General features: G+C 56.6%; 1 protein-coding gene across 4 annotated transcripts in view; it reads right to left on the reverse strand.

Moving 5' to 3' along the window:
• The window catches only part of EVL (Enah/Vasp-like), a 98,967-nt gene that overhangs the window by 54,895 nt on the left and 25,233 nt on the right, over positions 1-18,839 (reverse strand). Inside the window, exons 2-3 of one of the 4 annotated variants that reach the window (XM_054692432.1) lie at positions 6,256-6,392; positions 3,984-4,130 (exon numbers count right to left, since the gene is read on the reverse strand). The exons of 1 other annotated variant lie outside the window; for it this stretch is intronic. In XM_054692432.1, the coding sequence (XP_054548407.1) occupies positions 3,984-4,021 (38 nt within the window). In that variant the 5' untranslated portion in view covers positions 4,022-4,130; positions 6,256-6,392. Of the gene's footprint in view, positions 1-3,983; positions 4,131-6,255; positions 6,393-17,271; positions 17,684-18,839 lie in introns of those variants that run through there. 2 more of the 4 variants (XM_037503916.2, XM_037503913.2) reach the window with 2 other exon arrangements.

Here is an 18,839-nt window from a genome sequence, read left to right on the forward strand (position 1 = left end):
ACATTTCAACTAAAAGCCCAGCTGAGGTAACTGCTGTACAGTGTGTGAAGATTAGGTGCATTTTTTTTTTTTTTTTGCATATTGATGTCTAATTGCTTTAACTCCACTAGTTGAAAAGATGATGCTCTGGGTATCTGACCTGCCTTTGCCATTTTGTCAAACGCCCATTGACACGTGTCAACTTTTTCTGGACTTCCCACCATGTCCAACACTTCTGAAGGTCGCCTTGAAAACTCAGGAGGCGAGCTTGCAGGCACCACTCATGAGGGTCATGGTCAAGTTCCGACCACACATGTAATATCGAGATCAGTTCTGATGTCCCCACAGGGGAGGAAGTGATAACCTGAAAGGATGACCCTGAGGGTGAGGCAAGCAGAACCCCTAACACAGGGGTAGGCTGGGGAAGGAGGGGGGCTGTGTCCCCTGGGAGATGCCCCGAGGCTGTGAGCACCGGCTCTGGACCACGACCTGGAGTGGGCATGACCTTATATAATTCTTGGAGAGCAGACCCTGGTCTGCACTGGCCCCGGAGGTGCAGAGGGGAAGCCACGGCGGGGAGCACTCCCAGGGGCCTCGGGCCACTCGCCGACTCTGGCCTCAGCACGGTGGTGTCAGGACAGCCCGGGCCGGCTGCACAGCTGCTCAGGAGGGCCCACCAGGGCTGATGTTCTGATGGACGTAGACCTCTTGCCTCTGCCTTTGGGCCTGATGGCCTCATGAAGGGCCGGATTGTGGAAAGAAAGGTATTTCCCAAGTCTCAAACAGCAACTGCAAAGCTGAGTCTGAAGACTAGGGCTCCTTTTTACTGTTTCTCAGCATTTTTTCAACAGTTTTTTGAAGAATTATTGAGCAACTGAATGCCTCCTCCTCCTCCACCCTGTCTCCCGGTCTTCAGTCTTCAGCTCACCGTCTCCGTAGGCCTTTAAAGAAGGAATCCTACAATTTGAATTTCAACACTATTTTTTTTTTTATGACTACATGGGGAAAAACACCTAAGTCAGACAGGTCTCTTCGAAGATTTTATTTGTGCTCCGAGCTGCTTCTGGGTGACCTACTGCTCTAATTAGGCTGGAAGTAAGTGTGGCCTCCATGAGACTCCGACCTGGCTGGAGGAAGGAGCTTTCAAGGCTACTTTAGCTCATCAGCACCCACAGCGGCCTCAGAGCATTCCAGGAACTCGTGGGGCCACCTCACACATTGCCTGCTGGCTGGCGGCAACACGGGCATGCAGGGAGGACAAGCTTCCGAGCCCGGCCGGCGCAGCCGCAGGTGAACAGTGACCCTCCAGCTCTACTGCCGGCGCCTTCCCATGCTCCTCAGAGGGGGTGTGGCCCTGACGCCTCGCAGCAGCGATGGGCCTTCTGAGAGCTTGTGCGGCACCCCCACTCGTCACCACAGCCTTGCTGGAGAGGGGGGCCAGGCAGAGACCCGGTTCCTTCTTTACACAGCCGAGAAAAGGGAAACGCTTCACCTGAGCTCAGCCTTGGCGAGGAGGCAGGCTCCCGGGTTCCGCCAGCTGCATACCTCTCCCCTGGCCCCCGCAGGGGCAGAGGTTGCCTCCCGTGAAGATTAAATCCGATCATCAGCAGAGAAGATTCTTGAAAAGTAGAATTCGTCACCAGTTGAGCACTGTGCTTTACCCACTCCAGGCCCTGCACGCTGCCGCTCAGGCTCAGAGGAGCCCTGCGGCTGGCTCAGGACGAGGGCCCCAGGGAATGTCCGCAGGGTGGGTGCGGTGGAGCAGCCACACCTGCAAGACTGACATGTCTCTCCACCAGAGCCAAGCCAGGCTCCCCCATCACTGCCACATATCTCACGGCAACACAGTTTTCCGCGGGGCAGAATCACCAGGCACACCGGGGCCTGAACCCTGGGAGCGACACCATGTCTGACAGTCATTTCCTGGTGTCGGGACTCCCCCCGTCTCCCATGGAGGTCCAGCTTCTCCAGTCTGGACCTAGCTCACGACGGAGTATGCAGTTAGAGCAAATGTTTAATCCCACCACCCGGCAGGGAGTCTATGCGAACGCACTGGTTTCTCCACATGCCACTGGCATTTCTCCATGCTCGCCAGAGGGAACGCGCTGAGCTTGCCACCTGAAACTCCCAGTTCCGGGCTCGAGGCAGTGAGGGGACCTGGTTCCTGCCTGGGCCAGCCCGTGAAGCCACAGCCTGCAGCTCTACACAGAGCTGTGAGCACTTGTGACAACCGCCAAACGCTGGTTCCCACTCAAACTGAGTTTGTCTTTCAACCGTGAGCTCATGCCAAGGCCTTGGAGGGCCATGCAGCATGGGTGTTGGGGCTTGGGGAACCCCACTTGGCCTGGGCTGCCTGGTCCCCTCTCCGTCTCCCCTGCACACAGCCCGCACTGTACATCTCCATGCTCTGTTTAAGGGGCTGCTCCACTTCTGGACTGGGCAAGCAGTGTGGGCTCACCGCCTCTGGCTCCTGCCTGATGCGGGTCCTTGTGGAATGGAGGGTCCCAGACACAGGAAGGCTGACTCAAACCGCCTGGCCTGGAGCAGCAGTGGGGCTGCATGTGGGCCTCCTCCCGCTGCCCTGGGCTGACTTGCACAGCAGAGGCCCCAGGTCCTCGGGTCCTTGTTCTGGGACTGACAGGAGCCTCGACCTGGAGGCGAGACACACTCAGAGCAAAGCAGGTACGGGGTCAGCGGCTAAAACCTTCCAAAGCCTGCATCTGGGGTGGTGATGGCACGTCCCACTGGCACTGGGCGCTTCTTAGCCTGCAACCGGGGAAGAAGCCAGGCTAAACCCACCCACAAGCACCTTCCATAAAACTTTAAGTGTGGAGACACTCTTCGGCAGTGCTGGGGAAAGGGGCCCGCCCAGGGGGCATGAGACATGGGTAGATGGTCCTGCCTCTGCCATCAGGCCCCCCGGGCCCTGCGTGTCCTGGGAACAGGAACGAGACACGCAGGCCACTCCCAGCCTTGGGTCTCCTAGCCTCCCCACCCTCGCCGTCTTTCCCTTTCCCTGGCCCCCCTGCTTTCATCCACCGACCCTGTAGGGGCTCGGCCCCACTGCCGTGACCAACACCCTGGCTGGAATTCTTTGCTCTCAAATCAGCTGTTCCCAGCTTCCCCTCCAGGTGTTTCTATTTTAACTAGTGTTACCACAATTTATTTCGCAGGCAATCTGGAAATTTCTTCCTTACCCCTCACTGTCTACATCCAATTATTTGCCCAGAACTGACAACCCTGATCCAGGCCTGGACCAGCTGGATAACTCAGTAGCTTCCTTACTGGCTCCTGGAACCCCGCGAGGGCTCCAGCACACCCGCCTTCCGTGTGGCCAGTTCCTGAGTAAGTGGTCTGGCCGGGCGGCCCCTGAAGCAGACCCACCTCCCGCCCTGTGCTTCCCTTGCTGGGAGGAAGGCCCCTTGTGGGCACCGCCCTGGCACAGATGCCCACAGCCGCCCAGGTTTCCTGGGCATGCGCGGTCACACATAACCACTGGGTCTGTCGTCACTGAGATGTCCCTGTCTCCCTGCGCCCCGCACGTGCTGCAGCCTGTGCTTGAAGCCACCGGACTGTGTTAACATGGGATTCTGGGACAAAGGTTGGTTGTTGTGTGCTTAAGTCAAAATCTCTATGTTTAAGAAATATTGCATGTCACAAAAAATTCAAATACATAAAAAGAAGAGAGAAGTTTCTCCCTCCTCACTCAGCTCCCTGCAGAGGCGATGACTGGCACTCGTTTTGAGTACCTTCTTTCCCAGCTCCCAGGACATTTAAGCAGCTTGTGAACCCCTGGCTCTCTGTTCACAAGTCCTGGGAGGAACTAAAGGAAACCCTGGTGCACTATTAGTGGCTGTGGACTTGTGCAACCCTGGGAAAAACAGAATGGAGGTTCCTCTTTAATTTAATAATAGAATCACCATATGACCAATTGGACTTCTGGGTATTTATCTGAAGAAAATGAAAACACAAACGTGAAAAGATAAATGCACCCCCACACTCACTTGGCTATCCAAGACCTGGAAACAACCCAAGCGTCCATGCGCGGATGAGTGGATGAGGTTGTGGCATGTATTCAATGGAATACTACTCAGCCATGAAGAGAAATCTTGCGGTTTTCAACAACCTGAATAGATCTCGGGAGCATTAAGCTAAGTGAAATAAATCAGAGAAAGACAAACACTTCATGATTTCACTTATATGTGGAAACTGAAGAAAAACAAAAGAAACAAAACAAAACCTTACTCCCCCACCCACCCCGCGGCTCACAGCCACAGAGGCACTGGTGGTCCTCAAAGGGAAGGGGAGGGGGAAAGAGAGCAAAGGGGTTAAAGGTGCAGACTTATAAACACGCTGTCACGGGGTTGCCGTGGACACTGTGCTGATGCTAATAGTGCCCCCTGGCATGCCTTAAGTTGCTAAGAAAGTAAATCTTAAAAGGTCTCGTCACACGCAGAAGACATGTGTAACTGTGTGGTGATGGATGGCAACCAGACTTCCTGTGATGAGCATTTCACTGTCTATACAAAAGCCAAACCATCATGTTGCACACCTGAAACTGACACAGTGCTATAGTCAGTTACGCCTTAATTTAAACAAAGACTTCAAAAAGACAAGGCTTCAAGCAGTGATATTTCAAAGACGGTACAAAGTCATGTGATACAGCTTATAAATAATGTTTACATTGATTACGTGCTGACATGAAAATATTTTGGTTAGAGCAGCCAGAATAAACACACTGACAATTAACTCGCTCTCTTCTTTTCACTTTCTCGGCAGCGCTGGTCGATGTTTGAGCTCCCACACGTGCTTGCATTCGAGGCTGGTGTGGGACACGGTGGGGGAACAGAGTGGCGCAGACCTGGCTGAGGCCGGGGAGGAAACCCCTCAGCACCACTTGTGGGGGGACAGCCCTGCCCTAAGTTCTCCCAGCGAATGGTTGAGTCACAACGTAAGTCTGTCTTCTGTTCCTTCATCCACAAAGCATACCCACGTGATCCATTTCATTTAAAATTCTTTAAGCCTGACAAGGGTTATTTTAATTTGAAAATGATTGAACCTCATCTTAACCGACAGTGGAAAGCTAGAAAAGCTAAAATTAAGGGGTAGCACAGGAGTGTTTCCCATCGGGGCCTCTGCCCCTGAAGCCTGAGAGGCTCAATTGCTCATGCCCACCCTGCCCCCTCAGGGCTCAGGCTTGGGGGAGTGTGGGTCCTGACTGCACTTCCTCCCTGACCTGCATCCCCTGCAGACAGTGACTGGAGGAGACACAGCCCTGAGGCACTGTGGGCCTGGGGGAGAGGCAGGAAATACTCAAGAAGCCACAGGACATCATCCAAGTGACAGTGGCCCACACTCGACACCTGACTGCCAATCATTGAGTCAACAAGCTGGGACACACACACACGCACGCACGCACGCACGCACGCACGCACGCACGCGCGCTGAAATCCTAGGCACCCGGAGTCCAGGCTGCTCCAGTACCCAGACCTCTTTTTATTTTTTGAGCCATTATTTTTCAATTAATAAAATTAGCTTTGGGCTTTCCTGGTGGCGCAGGGGTTAAAGTCCCAGTGCTCTCAAGCAATCGCCAGCCACTGCGGCCTGGGTTTGATCCTCCACCAGGGAGCTGACCCACAGAGAGCAGCAGATCTCTCCTGTCTCCCCACTACTCCCCTCAGCAGTGGATTTCAGTAGATCTACCTGTTCGGCTCCCTACTCTGTCTCTGGTGAATCCTCTCACCCCCGCACCTCTGGCCCGCACCCCAGTTCTTGTATGCATAAATAAATCTTTTAAAAAAAATTAGCTTCTTAAAACAATAAAAAATGTTTAAGGGTGCAAAGAGAGCAAAACGCAAATGGGCCCCTGTCCACTCGCTATGGAGCGAGCCGCCCGCAGGATAAGAGCTGGCCTCCAGGCCGCGCGGGCAGCAGAAACCAGGCCTGTCACGCCTGTCACACCCACCTCCTGCCCTCGGCACATTACCAGCCCTGGAGCTGGCCAGTCTGGCCGGAGGATGACAGGAAGACATCTGTTCTCTAAACCCCAGTGCTTTTGCTTGGCCCCCATTTAATTTTCTCTGCCTGCCATGATGTCCTTAGTTTTAATTTCTTTTTTCTCCCCATTCTCTAGGGTGTGGCCAACATGACCCTTTGCAGCATCTCTGGGCCTCCTGGGGTGTCCAGTCCCTGCTCTGCCTCCCATTCTCTGCCGCCGCCATCACAGTCTCACTCAGGGTTAGGGCTTCAACCTGTGAATTTGGGGGGCACGATTACCTCTCCATGTCCTGGACCCCAATCTCCACTGACAACCTTGAGGATGACGAGGCTGCTCCCCCCGCTCCTGGTCACATGGCACAGTTTCTGTCGGCTCTGCTTTGTCTTGCCCAGGTTCGTGTTCTTTGGGGTTCACACTGTACAAAGAAATGCAGGCTGGGGGCCGGGCATACGCCCAGACACATTTGCCAGGCGCCGGGAGGACTGGGCTCCTGGGTCACAGCGGGTCTCTGCCTCCCTTGGTCAGCTCTTCCCCAGGTGTGGGAGACACTTGGATGGCTGAGGCCGCCATGACCCTAACCCTTGACCCCAGAACACCCAGTGCCTTTCCTTCCAGTAGGGGGCCCAGTCCCAGGGAGGACTCAGCCCCTCAGCCCATCACACAGCAGGGCATAGCGTTGGGCCTCGCCAGTGGCTGGGAGCCAACCCGAGTGGGTGAGGGTGAGACCACACAACCCATCTGTTGCGGCCTGGGCCGAGAGGCCCTCTACCTCACTCCTGTCCAAGTTAAATGCCAGGCATGGCACAGAATCTTTCTAGAAAGAATATTACTACTCCAGCTAACCAGCAGGCTTGCTAGGAAATGATTGGTCTCTGTTTTTTTTACTTCTCTGTGCAACATCCTACCTATTGCAACACTCTCAAATGCATCTGTCTCCTTGGCCAGGGGCCAAACAATAGGACTTCTCTCATGTGGACAGGGGGAGGGACCCCACCCCAGCATGTGCTACCAGCGAGGACTGCACTGGGTACAGAGGCAGCAAGTCTTCCCCACAGCCCTTAAAAGGTTCAGACTTTACACGGAAACACCGAGAGCAGTTCCATCAAGAGGGTGAGCCACAAGATAGTTCTTTAAAAAGACACAGATGGGCGCCTCGTAAGGCAAGAGTAGTGTAAAAAAAACAAAACCCAACACACCACACTGCTGAATGAAATTCACCATTTTGCAACTGTCCAAAAATTTCTTGCTGCCAGGGACATGTCAGAAAAACAAAATAAACTGCCTTAACAGGCCAAGCGGAGGTACAACAATGTGAACGAGATAAGTATGGCTCCTGGTTTTCCAGCGGAGGGCTCCGCTCAACTCCAAACACACAAAACCAGCAAATGCCCCATTTAGAAAGAAAATCCAAGGAACAAAATCTCATTAAAAAAATTTTTTTTTCAACTGTGACATACGGGTTACAGAGCCCAGGGACACAGGAGATAAGTGCTGTCCACTTCCCCACGGCCACGGCCACCTGCCAGGCATGGTGGGGGCACTGGACAAGGGTGGTGGCCAGAGATGGCAACACCAATAACTTGGACGTTTACTGTCGACTGGGCACCTTGCTTGCTAGGAAATGATTGGTCTCTGGTCCACTGCTGTGATCGCACTGGTCCACTGATGAGGCAAGTGGGACCAGGGCGGAGGGGGCGCGGCTGGGCTACGCCTGGGCTCACTCCCACTGAGGCTTGCAAGCCTTGCTCCGTGCCCCGTCTGCATGGGCTGCCTGAGGATGCTCTCCCGCCTTCTGATCCCAGGCTCGGTCTCCTCCCGCCACAGCAGTGTTCCAGCCAAAGCCCCCCATAGCCTCTCAGCGCTTCCTGCTGCCACGCACCGTCCCTCCCAGGGTGGAAGGCGGGGAAACGTCTCCAAGCAGCTGACAGAGGATGCCTCCCATGCGGGACACAGGCAGCACCGGGCTGGGAGCCTTGACCACAGAGGTGACTGGTTCCCAGGATGCTCATGAGCATGGCAGTCCATGTGGATGTGTGGAAAGTGCTCAGGAGGTGACAACGGTCACAGCCAAGGCCCAGTCCCAGTGACACGTTCGCGTTGTCAACAGAACAGCACACAGAAGCAGGCGTCTCAGGGCGCCTGCTGGCAGGAGCTCCCAGTGTAAGACTCGGGCAGGCCGACGAGAGAGACGCCGCAAGCAGGGGTGCGGCTTGGAGCAGGCGGCCTGGCCTCCTGGGTCTCGGCGCCCTGGGTGCCCAGTCCCGTTCCCGTCTCCTGGGAGGGCTGTGAGCGCAGGCGGCCATGACGCCTGGAACACGGGGCCCCACACACGCGCCAGCCACCTGGGTTCCGACACCGGAAGAGTCTGAAACTGCCATGTGCACACGGAAGGGCCTTTCTAAGCGTCACTTGCATTTTCAACAACTCAACCGCATGGTAAACCACGTGGGCTGTGAGAATCCACCCCCAGCCTGGGCGCCTTCGACCTAACCTGACGCCTGGGCCGGTTCTGGCCTCCGAGAGCCTCCTGCTGTGGATCCGGCTTCCTTCCCTGGTCCCTACAGGCCTGCATTCCTGGACTGAACAGACAGCAACATCTCTGTCCAGAGCCTGTCACTGTGGCTGGTACGTGGCAGGGGGCCGTGATGATGCAGGAGGATGGCGGGACCACGAGAGCCAGCGGGGCAGTAGCCAAACACCAGCCCCCAGTAACCCTCAAACCAGTCAAGGAAATGAGATGGAGAAAAAGGAGTATTTGCTCATGTGTTCCGCGGCAGAGTGTGTGTATTACTCGTGTGTTCCACAGCTGAGCGTATGTATTTGCTCGTGTGTTTTGCAGCTGAACATGTGTGGGAGTTGAGGCAGAGACGCCGAGGTCGGAGCGGGGCTAGGGAAGCGCGTGCCGTGCTAGGCTGGGGGCATCATGGGGTGAGACCTCAGGTTTAGAGACTGGAGCCAGGGGCACGCACAGGGGCTCCCCCTTGTTCCTTGGAATTTTGGCAGGAGGGGCCATCCTGGGTGCTGACCCCGGGCACAAGTGTGCGACTGTGCCGTGGGCTTTGCATGCAGAAGGCAGCGAGGAGCTGGACTGGAGACACACAGGCCGCGACATGCTCAGGGGCCAGGTCTTGGCCCTCTCCTCCCCCTCTTCTTTGACAGGAGCTGGAGTCACACTTCACTTGGTACAGGGATAAGCTGATCCACACCCCAGTTATTCCTGTGATCCAATAATCATGAACGCTCCAATCAAGAAAAATACAGTTAGGGACTCCCTGGTGGTGCAAGGGGTTAAGACGCAACCTATGAAGGTGTGCGCAGCCACTGCAGCACGTTCAATTCCCCAGCCGGCCGGGGAGGTGACCCACATGGCGCAGCAGACCTCTCCTGACTTGCCCACTGCTCCCCTCAGCAGTGTATTTCAGTAGATCTGCCTGTTCTGCTCCCCACTCTGTCTCTGGTGAATCCTCTCACCCCCTGCATCTCTGGCTTGTACCCCAGTTCTTGTATGAATAAATAAATAAATAAACCTTAAAAAAAATACAGTTATATCAACAGTGGCAAACGTGTCCACCGCCGTGCCCAGAAGCCCTGCCTCCCACATCCAACGAGCTGAGAGTAATGGAGCACAGACTTTCTGCTACAGCTTTGAACAGTGGTTGTCTGACCATGGATGTGCCCTTTCCCAGGATAGGGTGACCACTGGGGAGAATGCCCCTGACGCCAAGGCTTGTGCCTTACCCTGCCTTACCCTGCTCCCCACCTCCCTCAGAGGCTCTACCTTGGCTTGCTACAAAGCTGGGGGGCTGTTCCAAGCTGAGAAAAATGGAGAACAGAACACACCTTCTGAGCACCAAGAGGGGTCCCGGAGGGGAACACCCACCTTTCTGCTCTGGCTTCTCCATCCTGTTGCCCTGGGCAGCCTGCAGCCATGGGGGGGGGGGTGTCTCTGAGAAGGAAGCACCGCGTGTCCAGGCTTTCCCCAGACCCCACAAGTCAGGGCGCCGTCTTCTCCCCCCCAGGGTGCGTGCTGGAAGATGAAGGGGAGGCTCGCCTCAGAGCAGGCGCAGCAGATCAGCCCTGGCACCTGCAGGCCCCACACTGGCTCAAGGCTTCACTGGTAGAGCAAAAGCCATCCCTCTCCCTGGCAAATGGGTAAAATGAGCTCCCGTATGGGCTGGTGACTGGGCACCGAGTCCCAGGGCCCACAGCAGAGCATGGGTCAGCAAGAGCGAGGTCAGTTTGGGCCTCATGCTCCCACGCACGTCTCACTCACCTGGCCCAGCAGCTCCCGCGGGGCCGGCTGAGCGCAGAGGACAGGCACCCACCAGGGCGCCAGCCGGTGCTCTCTGGGAGAGCGCTCTCTGCAGGTCAGACTGCACTTCCATCCCCCAAGGGGACAAAACAAGTGAAGCTAAGTGACTGGTGAGGGCTCCCGGGCTCCAGCTCAGGTCCTGGGCATTGATCATCAGTGGAGCCTCAACAAGTACCCAGGCCAGGTCCCCTCTGTATGTCTGGGCTCAGTAGGTTTGAGGAGCAGTCTCCCCCAGAGGAGAGCCATTCCAAGGCTCCCCACGTGATGCTCTGGGCCAAGGCCTCCTGATGCCACAGGCTGCCGGACGCTGTGCCATCACGCCTGTGGCAGCACCTTTTACAGATAGTGTGCTCCCGCCAGCCCCAAGAGACTCGCTGTCCCCTCTGGGTTCAGCCCGCATGGGCTTGACACACGTGGATTCTCATGCCAGGCCCTGGAGGTAGAGCTGCCGGCAGAGGGACACGGAAGCAACAGCCGGGCTGGCTAGGGCCGGCGGACGCTGGGAGGTGGGTGGGGCTGTTGCTGCAGCTCACCAGAAGGCGCTGTGGTGGGTTGGCGCTTGGTTCATCGCCCAAACCAAAGCATGTAAAGTTGACCAAGCCAAGATCCAGGCTTTCACTGAGTTATTGAGCCGTGGCTAGTCCACGCCACACGCACGTTTTAGTAGCAAAGTGGGTTCTCTCCCATGACGCTGGCATTCTGAGTCTGAGTACTCAGGGAGCCGAGCGTCAACATGGTCAGGCCTCTCTGCTAGCTCCCAAGCAATTTCCAATGCAGACGAGGGTCTAATTAAACGCTTTGCTACTTGAGGAAAATTAAAGGAATTAATTTATTGAGTAGCTACTAAGTGCCAGGTACCTTGCCAGACACTGTATGGAAGCAGTCTTGCTGACAAACACCAACTCGGGGAAGCAGGTGAGACCCCATTTTATAGTCGGAGAAACTAGAACACAAAGAGCTTTAGTAACGTACGCGAGGAACAAGTGGAAAACGAAAGGTACTGCCGGCTTTGCAAGACATTTCACAGGCTCCCGGGACCGCGGCCTCACCTCTGAAAGGAGTAACTTCTGGGCAGAGAAGTTGCCAGTTGTGGGGAAAAGACAAAGCACACCTGGTCTCATCTCCTGCCAGGGCTCCCGCCCTCCCACCTGCCCATCTCTGACTCCATCCACCCAAATCTTCATTCCCCAAGACTCACCCCAAGAGACAGCTCCTCCTGAGAGTCCCCTTCGCCCTCAATACAGCAACACCGCGCCCTCCTCCAGGCCCACAGCACCCTGTGGAACTGGTCCCACTTTTTCTGGGCTCTCTGCTCTCTGCTTACCCCACTGTGTCTCCCAGGACAGGGACTTCCTGAAGGCAGAACTCAGGATCACACATATTTGCATTTTCAAGTGTGGCTTCTATTTAGATGTTCGGGAAGTGCTTGTTGAGTGAGTGGTTACCTGAAATAGCAAAAGGCCCTCCCGCCTCCCTCCCCATCTCCAGGAAGGCACACGCGGGGCCTCAGAACCTGCATGGTGCAGCCATGGAGCCACGCGCATCAGAGGGCACCGGACTCCAGAACTCCCTGACCCCCGGCAATGAGTCCAGTTAACGCCTTTTCTCTTGGTTTTGTTTGTTGCTTTTACACGAGAGACCACGACTGGGCAAGGCAGAGAGGAGGGGTATGGCGAGAGGGCTGACTGTTTTAAGAAGTAGCACTTGGACCAGTTAAATAGCAACCGATTACTCTTCCCCTGATTCCAAATATTGAATACAAACATCACCGCCAACCATCTCAGCTTATGCGCTTCCTTTGCACATGCTGTCCCCACAGTGGCCCTTTTCCTGGAGAAATAAGTGGTGTATACCAGGTCACAGCTTTTAAGTTTACACCGAGTAAAGTCTTTGGACTCCAGATCCCCCACACTGCCTCTCTTGGAGCAAAATCAGCAAGAGTGGTAACACTTATTTAGTGAAGCAGGTACTTTAAAACATATCCGCTTCGCCATCCTATCAGCTAAATTATTTGTTTCCCAAAATAACATCTTGCTTGTGCCTAGTCAGACAGATACCAGGCAGAGCCGTCAAGTCCACGAGCCCTGCCCGCTCCTGCTCCATCTTTCTCTCCCTCGCTCTCCAGCCTCTGCCACTTCCTTCAGCCAGGTGCTCCTACCACCACCTACCAGAGACCCATGTGGCGGCGCGTCCTCACAGGCCCTGGGGTTCAAGGGCAGAGTGATCATATGCTCCTCACAGTCAGGGTCTGTGGCTTGCTTAGTACAGTGATTTTAATCCCTGCGACATTGCAGACATTTAATAACAGACACTGACTGCTCCCTCCGAGAGCGGCACTGTGCCAGGCTGCTGGGGATGGAAGGTAGCTAAGGTGCCTCCCTGGTCTCCTCCAGCGCAGGAGGCTGAGCGGGGAAGAAGCCAACTGGGCTAGGCTTCTTGTGGGCCCTGCTGTGCAGGAGTGGATGTGGGGGCTGCAGGGAGCAGGGTAGGGTCAGTCCATACTGCCTGGGTGGGGTCCTCAGTGCACTTCTGTTCCTTTTCCCACAAACATGGAGGCATGCCACGCTCCAGACCTGCAGCAGGCCTGGCCTATGGGAGACTCAGGGCGACTGTTGGACGAGCAAGGCCACCTCACAGGACGACTTCCAGGAGTGGAGGGTCGGGGGAGTTGGACAGAACCCTTCCCTGCTGGGTGGCTTCAGTCCAGTTACCCAGCCTCTTTGGGCCTCTGTTCACACTTCATTCATTTAACAAGTATTTCTTAGACTCCTATTATGTGTAGGGTGCATGGGACAGGGCACTGAACACAGACTGTTCTGCAGGGAGGCGAGCCACACAGGCGGTGGTGAAATGTCCAGTGTGGACACGGTGGTGGGTGACCTGGAAGAAATCCGGGGGGGGGGGGGGAGGGAGCAGGTAGTGTCCACGCAGGGAGGGGTGTGTATAAGAAGAGATCAGGTCAGTATCAGGGCACCCAGGGCACCCCCAAGGACAGCAGTGGCCAGGAGGCGATGGACGTCGGGGTGCTGCTGGGGTGAACCTGGGTGGCGGTAGGTAGCTTGAGCCATGGGAGGGCTGGTCCCACTGTCAGTGAGGGGCACTGCAGGGTCCGGGGGGTGCTGGTGTGACTGACTGGACAGCAACAGAACCAAGAACAGGGGCCTGGGTGGAGGCCAGCTGGCCGCCAGGCCACACAGCACTTGGGGAAGGGTGTGGCGCTGGTCCAGCTCGCAGTGCTGGAGGCAGGAGGGCATTTGGGCTGGGCGGGTCCATGGGAGGAGCACTGCCAGCACCCAGATGCCTGACGGGAGTAGAAGGGTGGGAGGGAGTCCAGGGTGCCGAGCACCGCCAGGAAGGAGCTGTCCCATGTGGGGTGGCAGAGGCTGCGGAAGGTTTAGGAGAGGATAGTGAGCGGCGTGGCCACATGCAGTGGGTCAACAAGCAGACAGACGGTGGGAAAGAGCTCAGGGAAAGGTTTTGGGTGGAGGTGCATGGGTGGGGGTGTCCCTGTCTCCAAGCCTGTTTCTATGCATGAAACATCGTGGGGTGAAGGTCACCCTGGCAGAGCCAGCAGCAGTGTCTGGGTTCCAGCTCTGCCCCTGCCCGGGTGGATGGCGGGGAGGGAGCCACGTGGCCAGACACCTGCTTCTGCACGGGGCCAAGGGCCCGGCATGGCCGGCACCACGCTGGCTCCAACGCCTGGCCAGGCTCTCCTGGCTGCCCTCAGGTCTTCCTGGCACTCCTGCCTATTACAGTAGCCAGCACTGCGGGGGAGGGGCAGAGAGTGATGGTCCGTCCAAGACGGAACATAAACATGAACTGATAAAGGAGGAGAGCTTGTTAGGAATTTGAACCTCAACCCATGCACGATACTATTTTATTTTAAAACAAAACAGACTCAAAGTCGTCACTTGCCATTTTCATACAATAGACACGCTCCAACTGTGGAATTTTGACCTTGGAGTTGGTAAATCTCATTCCTTCTAGAAATAAACCAGAATAAGTCAGGTACCAGGAATTCCGAGGAACCGTGGCTTCTGGTTTGGGTTCCAGTCTCACTCATGGACCAAGCTTCCTGCCAACAGAATCCCAGGGAAGGCAAGAGGGAAGAGTCACTGCTCTGGGGTCTGGGGCAGAAGGTAGTCCTTGCCGTCCACAGGCTGTTGCCAGGGTGCTCAGGGGCATCTTGGGAGATGAAGGACCAGGTCACACATGTTTCATCTACATAGATTTGAGGGTGTGGGCCAGGACAGCTGGCACCATAGCGTGCTGGTATGGGGGGCCACTGCCTTGTACTGATGACTGGCCAAGGGTCTCGAACAGTGGGACCTGCTGGGCCAGCTCTCAGGACTGCAACTCTTGGGGCCTTCTCCCCGGCTCCAGCAAGCCAGTGTTGTCTCTGCACGTCCAGAATGAGGCCATCCACAGAGCTCCTTCAGGAACTGTAGTTCCCTGACCCTCCAGCCCCTAGGGTGTGCGGAGGACACTGTGCCTTCTTCTCAGGACGTCAGCTGCCTGCTCTCCAGCACACTCAAAGGCCCTGTGGCCCGAGGCCAGGCCTGCCCCAGGGAACCAGGGAGCGCCCACCTCTGCTGCATTGCTCAACCCTGTGCGGACGGCCCGCGTCTGGGGCCCATGGGGGTCTCACTGCACCAAGCTGCTTTGGAACCAGACACGAGGGTTCACAGTGCCATGGAGAGAAGCGCAGGTGAAAGTGCTGGTGTCCATGCCAGACGTCCTCCGTGAGATGCACGCCGGGGCTGGGTGTGCTGACCGCGTCCTCCTGCCCTCACGGAGGAAGAACGCTGCATTTATCGAGGAAGCTAGTTCCAACAGCATCATAGAGTTTCTCGCCAAAGGCCACTCTCCCCATTGTTCAATTGTGAAAACCAAAACTCAAACATCAAGGGACTAGCTGCTTCCACCAGAAATGCAGGAGCCAGACTGGGAACCCGTCCTCTGCCTGCTGGACCCTGGGCCCAGCCCGCCTTCCCGCTGCCTCAGGGCTGTGGCCACTGCTGGGGGGACTCCAGGCACCGGGCCCCTCAGCCGCTGCCTCCTGCTCCCCATTTCTTTCCGGCCTGCACCTCTACCTGCCTTTGCCTCGCACACCCCACCTCAAAGACAACAGGTCTGCTTCTCCCACCTCAGCGATTCTGGGGTGCGTTCCCAGACCTGTGGCATCGGAGCCTGGGAGCCTGCAGTGGCTCTGATGCCGGACTTGCTGACCCTCTGGGCCCGACACCCTGTGGTTGGGGCCTTGATCTGACTTCTCACAAGCTCTCCCAGGGATTCTGCCCGAGGTGCTAGAGAATAGCCTTGACCCGAGCTAGGAAGCTGAGCCCCTTTCCTGTGCCCGTGTGGGCCTCTGCCATCTCAGCCCCACGCAAAGACCCCAGGTCACAGAACGCAACCTCACCGCCTGCTCTCCAGGGCAGGTCAGGTGGAGGCTCCTAGTGGGGTGCAGACCCCCATTTCTGATCTACGTTCCCCAGCGGTGCCCCACTTTCTCAGCCAGCAGTGGTCTGCATCCCGAGGCCCTCCATCTCACCACACCACTGAGGCCCTTGATCAGGAGCCAGGAAGCGGGACGGCTCCTCCCCGACTGAAAGGGACCCCGGGGCTGGTCAAGGCAGGGGCCAAGGCTCGCTCCATCGAGAACACTCACACACATGCACACACATGCACCGCTACCCACATTTCTGAACGCGGGACTGGAACCCGGGACTCCTGCGTCCTACCCTTGGGACCCATGGTGTTAGGCATGAAGTGGTCCCGGGAGCTGTCGACGGAGCAATGGTTAGATAGGACGCGCTGGGCACTTAGTTGGGCGCAGGCCCCAGCCCACCAGAGCGCATGGGCCAGGGAAGGAATGCCCTCTTCAAGCTCGGTCCATTAGAAATAACGTAGAGACACTCTCAAACAAAGGCCAGTTTCCCAGATCAGAACCCCAAGTTCACCGAAAGGGGGGCACCTTGGTAGCCCTGCTTTTCTTTGTGGAGATCTGAGGGCCCCCTTGTGTGCTCCCTTGGTTGTGACTGAAAGGCCTCCCGTTTCTCCTTACAAGTAACGAAAGGTGGCTCTTGCATTATCACGTCAGCGTCTAGTGCAGCAACATTTCGAGGGAACAAAAAAGGCCTGCAGAGCCAGGACCGAGGGCCCACATGCCGCGGCACCAGCAAGATGGCATTTACACTCGGCTTACACACAGGCTCCACTCGAGAAACGCGAGGCCGTCAGGGGTCAGGGACACAGGGCCCCTCCTTGTGTTCCAGCGAGGGGGGCCCGCACGTAGGGGAGGCTCTCACCTCCCGTCCTACCTCCTTTATCCTCATTTCTTAGAAACTGTCTCTGTGGAACAGCCCTTCCCACATCCACACCCCGAGAGAGTCCTGGAGCAGAGATTGGAGAAAGGGGTTCACAAAAGACTCTCATTTGGAGCATGAACGATCACGGCAGCTGCAAAGCCCACCGAGGCAAAGAAGGACCCTCTTAACAAAACCCCAGCGGGCACTTCCCAGAGAGGCCCGGCCCGTGATGACCTGTCACAATGAGGAAACGGCCCTGCAGAGCTCACCGAGCAGACAGACTTGCAAGCATTTTCACCTTCGCTGCTACAATTAGCATTTTTTAAAGGAGCAGCAGTTTGACAAAGGGAGAAAAACAAAAGAGCAGGAGACTCCTGGGTGCACTGCTCTGCGCCCCGAACTCCACGCTGGCAGCAGCAGCTTGCCGCCGGCGCGAGGTGGGGTCCCGGCAAACGCAGCCATCACACCAGTTACCCACGCCTCCTGGAGCCTGGCCCGCACTCTCGCCTGCACCGCCTCTGCGCCTCCCACCACGGCTCACCCCCCCACCCCCGAGGCAGCAAGGACCCCTTCTCGTGAGGATCCGCGGTGCCCAAGCTGGCATTACACAGCAAAACCCGCGAGCACAAAAAGCCCGCGGCAGCGGAGGCTGCAGGAGGAAACCCAGCGCGTACCTGAATTCTTCAAATGCAAACATGACCTAGTCAGAGGCGATTTCCTTAGATGGTCTGGTAGTCTTTTTGGTTCCGAGGCCAACCATTTAGTCAGTCAGCTGGTGCAAAGTGCAGAAAAAAGAGGCGGGGTTTGCACCCCCCCCAATATTCTGAAGTAAAAGGCTTTCTGCAGACGGGGGCCTGCAGCCTCCAGCTCCGCCAGCTGCTGACAGGCGCAGCTAACAGGGGAGGCAGCTAGAGGACCATGTGATCCTCCAGCAAGGCTGATTAATGCAGCGGCTGCTGAGGCTCCAGGACCCGGGCGGGATTAGTCCAGAGAAGCCAGTCCAACCCAGGCGCCCCGAGTCCTGGGCAAACCACGTCCACGCCCGCCCCAACCCACCAGAATCCTGCAGGGTGGGGGTGGGGAGCAAGCCTGGGGAGAAGGACCCTTTCCCCCTGCCAGCTGTCCCATGACCTCACTCTCCTGGGGCTGCTCTGCCCCAAAGGCCAGTAGGACCACCGAGGCAGCGAGCAGGGCACACGGGCACATCCCCCCGAGGAGTTACCGGAATCCTCTGCTACCACGCCCCTGCCCGACACCATTTCAGCACCAGTGTGCGAGCCGCTTCGGGGTCACAGAAGTCACATTTCGCGCCCGCTGCCTTGACCTTGCAGGTCCACAGTGGTGAGCAAGTGCGTCAAACATCAGCGTATGTGTTTACTGAGTATCCAATATGTACCAGGCTCTTATCAGTTCCTTGAAGTATAAAAACTGCTTCATAAACTCAGAACAGAAGTTAAGAAGGAGGAGATGCGACGTCAGCAAAAAAAAAAAAAAAAGGGGGAAGCGTTTACTGGTTTGTAAAGTCCAAGCTGCAAGATGGGCCAACATCTGAGGCGGGGGCCCGGGGCTGCTACCAGGAGGTCTTGAGTACTTGGATCACGGTCCCCATAAAATAAGGAAGACAGACCCCAAACACACACCTAACAGACCTCACACCCCGCTCTCGGCTGCCCTTCTCCCCGCCGCGCCACAGTGTCACCAGTCCCTGACTCTGACCTGCCCCTGGCCCTCCGCCTCAGCACCTCCTGCATTAGGAACTGGCCTTCCTCCCTCTCCCCTTCTCTAAGAACCTGCCACAGCTTATCTAAGTCAGATCTGGACGTCCCTCTTCTAACCCTGCACTAGTCCTCAGGGGCCACTTTAAGTGAAAATACATCAGCCCAGACGCAACACCTTATTTTCTAATTTCTTCCCAGGACAATCTTCACCAACTAAAAAAATCAGTCAGACATTCTTAGTTCCCCAAACACGCCAGGGCCTCCTGTCTTTGGTCCATGGCCAAGGACCCCAACCACTGCCTGCTCCCTACATGTCCCGCGACTGCCCTCGGCACCCAGAAGCCTGAGCCCCTCCCCTGGCAGGAGCCGCTGGCCTTTTCCTGCATCACAGAGGAGGCTCTGGTGGCCCTGGCCCTGCCCTCAGGGCCGGCACAAGCTTGACAGACAGAAGCCAGTCCAGAGGTTTGCCGTCTGGGAGAAGTGTGACCAGCTACTGTGCCCACACGGGGTGAGTGTCCCCTTTC

The sequence above is a fragment of the Talpa occidentalis genome, unplaced genomic scaffold (assembly GCF_014898055.3).
Source record: "Talpa occidentalis isolate TD23 unplaced genomic scaffold, MPIMG_talOcc4v2.1 talOcc4.11, whole genome shotgun sequence".
Lineage (NCBI taxonomy): Eukaryota > Metazoa > Chordata > Mammalia > Eulipotyphla > Talpidae > Talpa > Talpa occidentalis.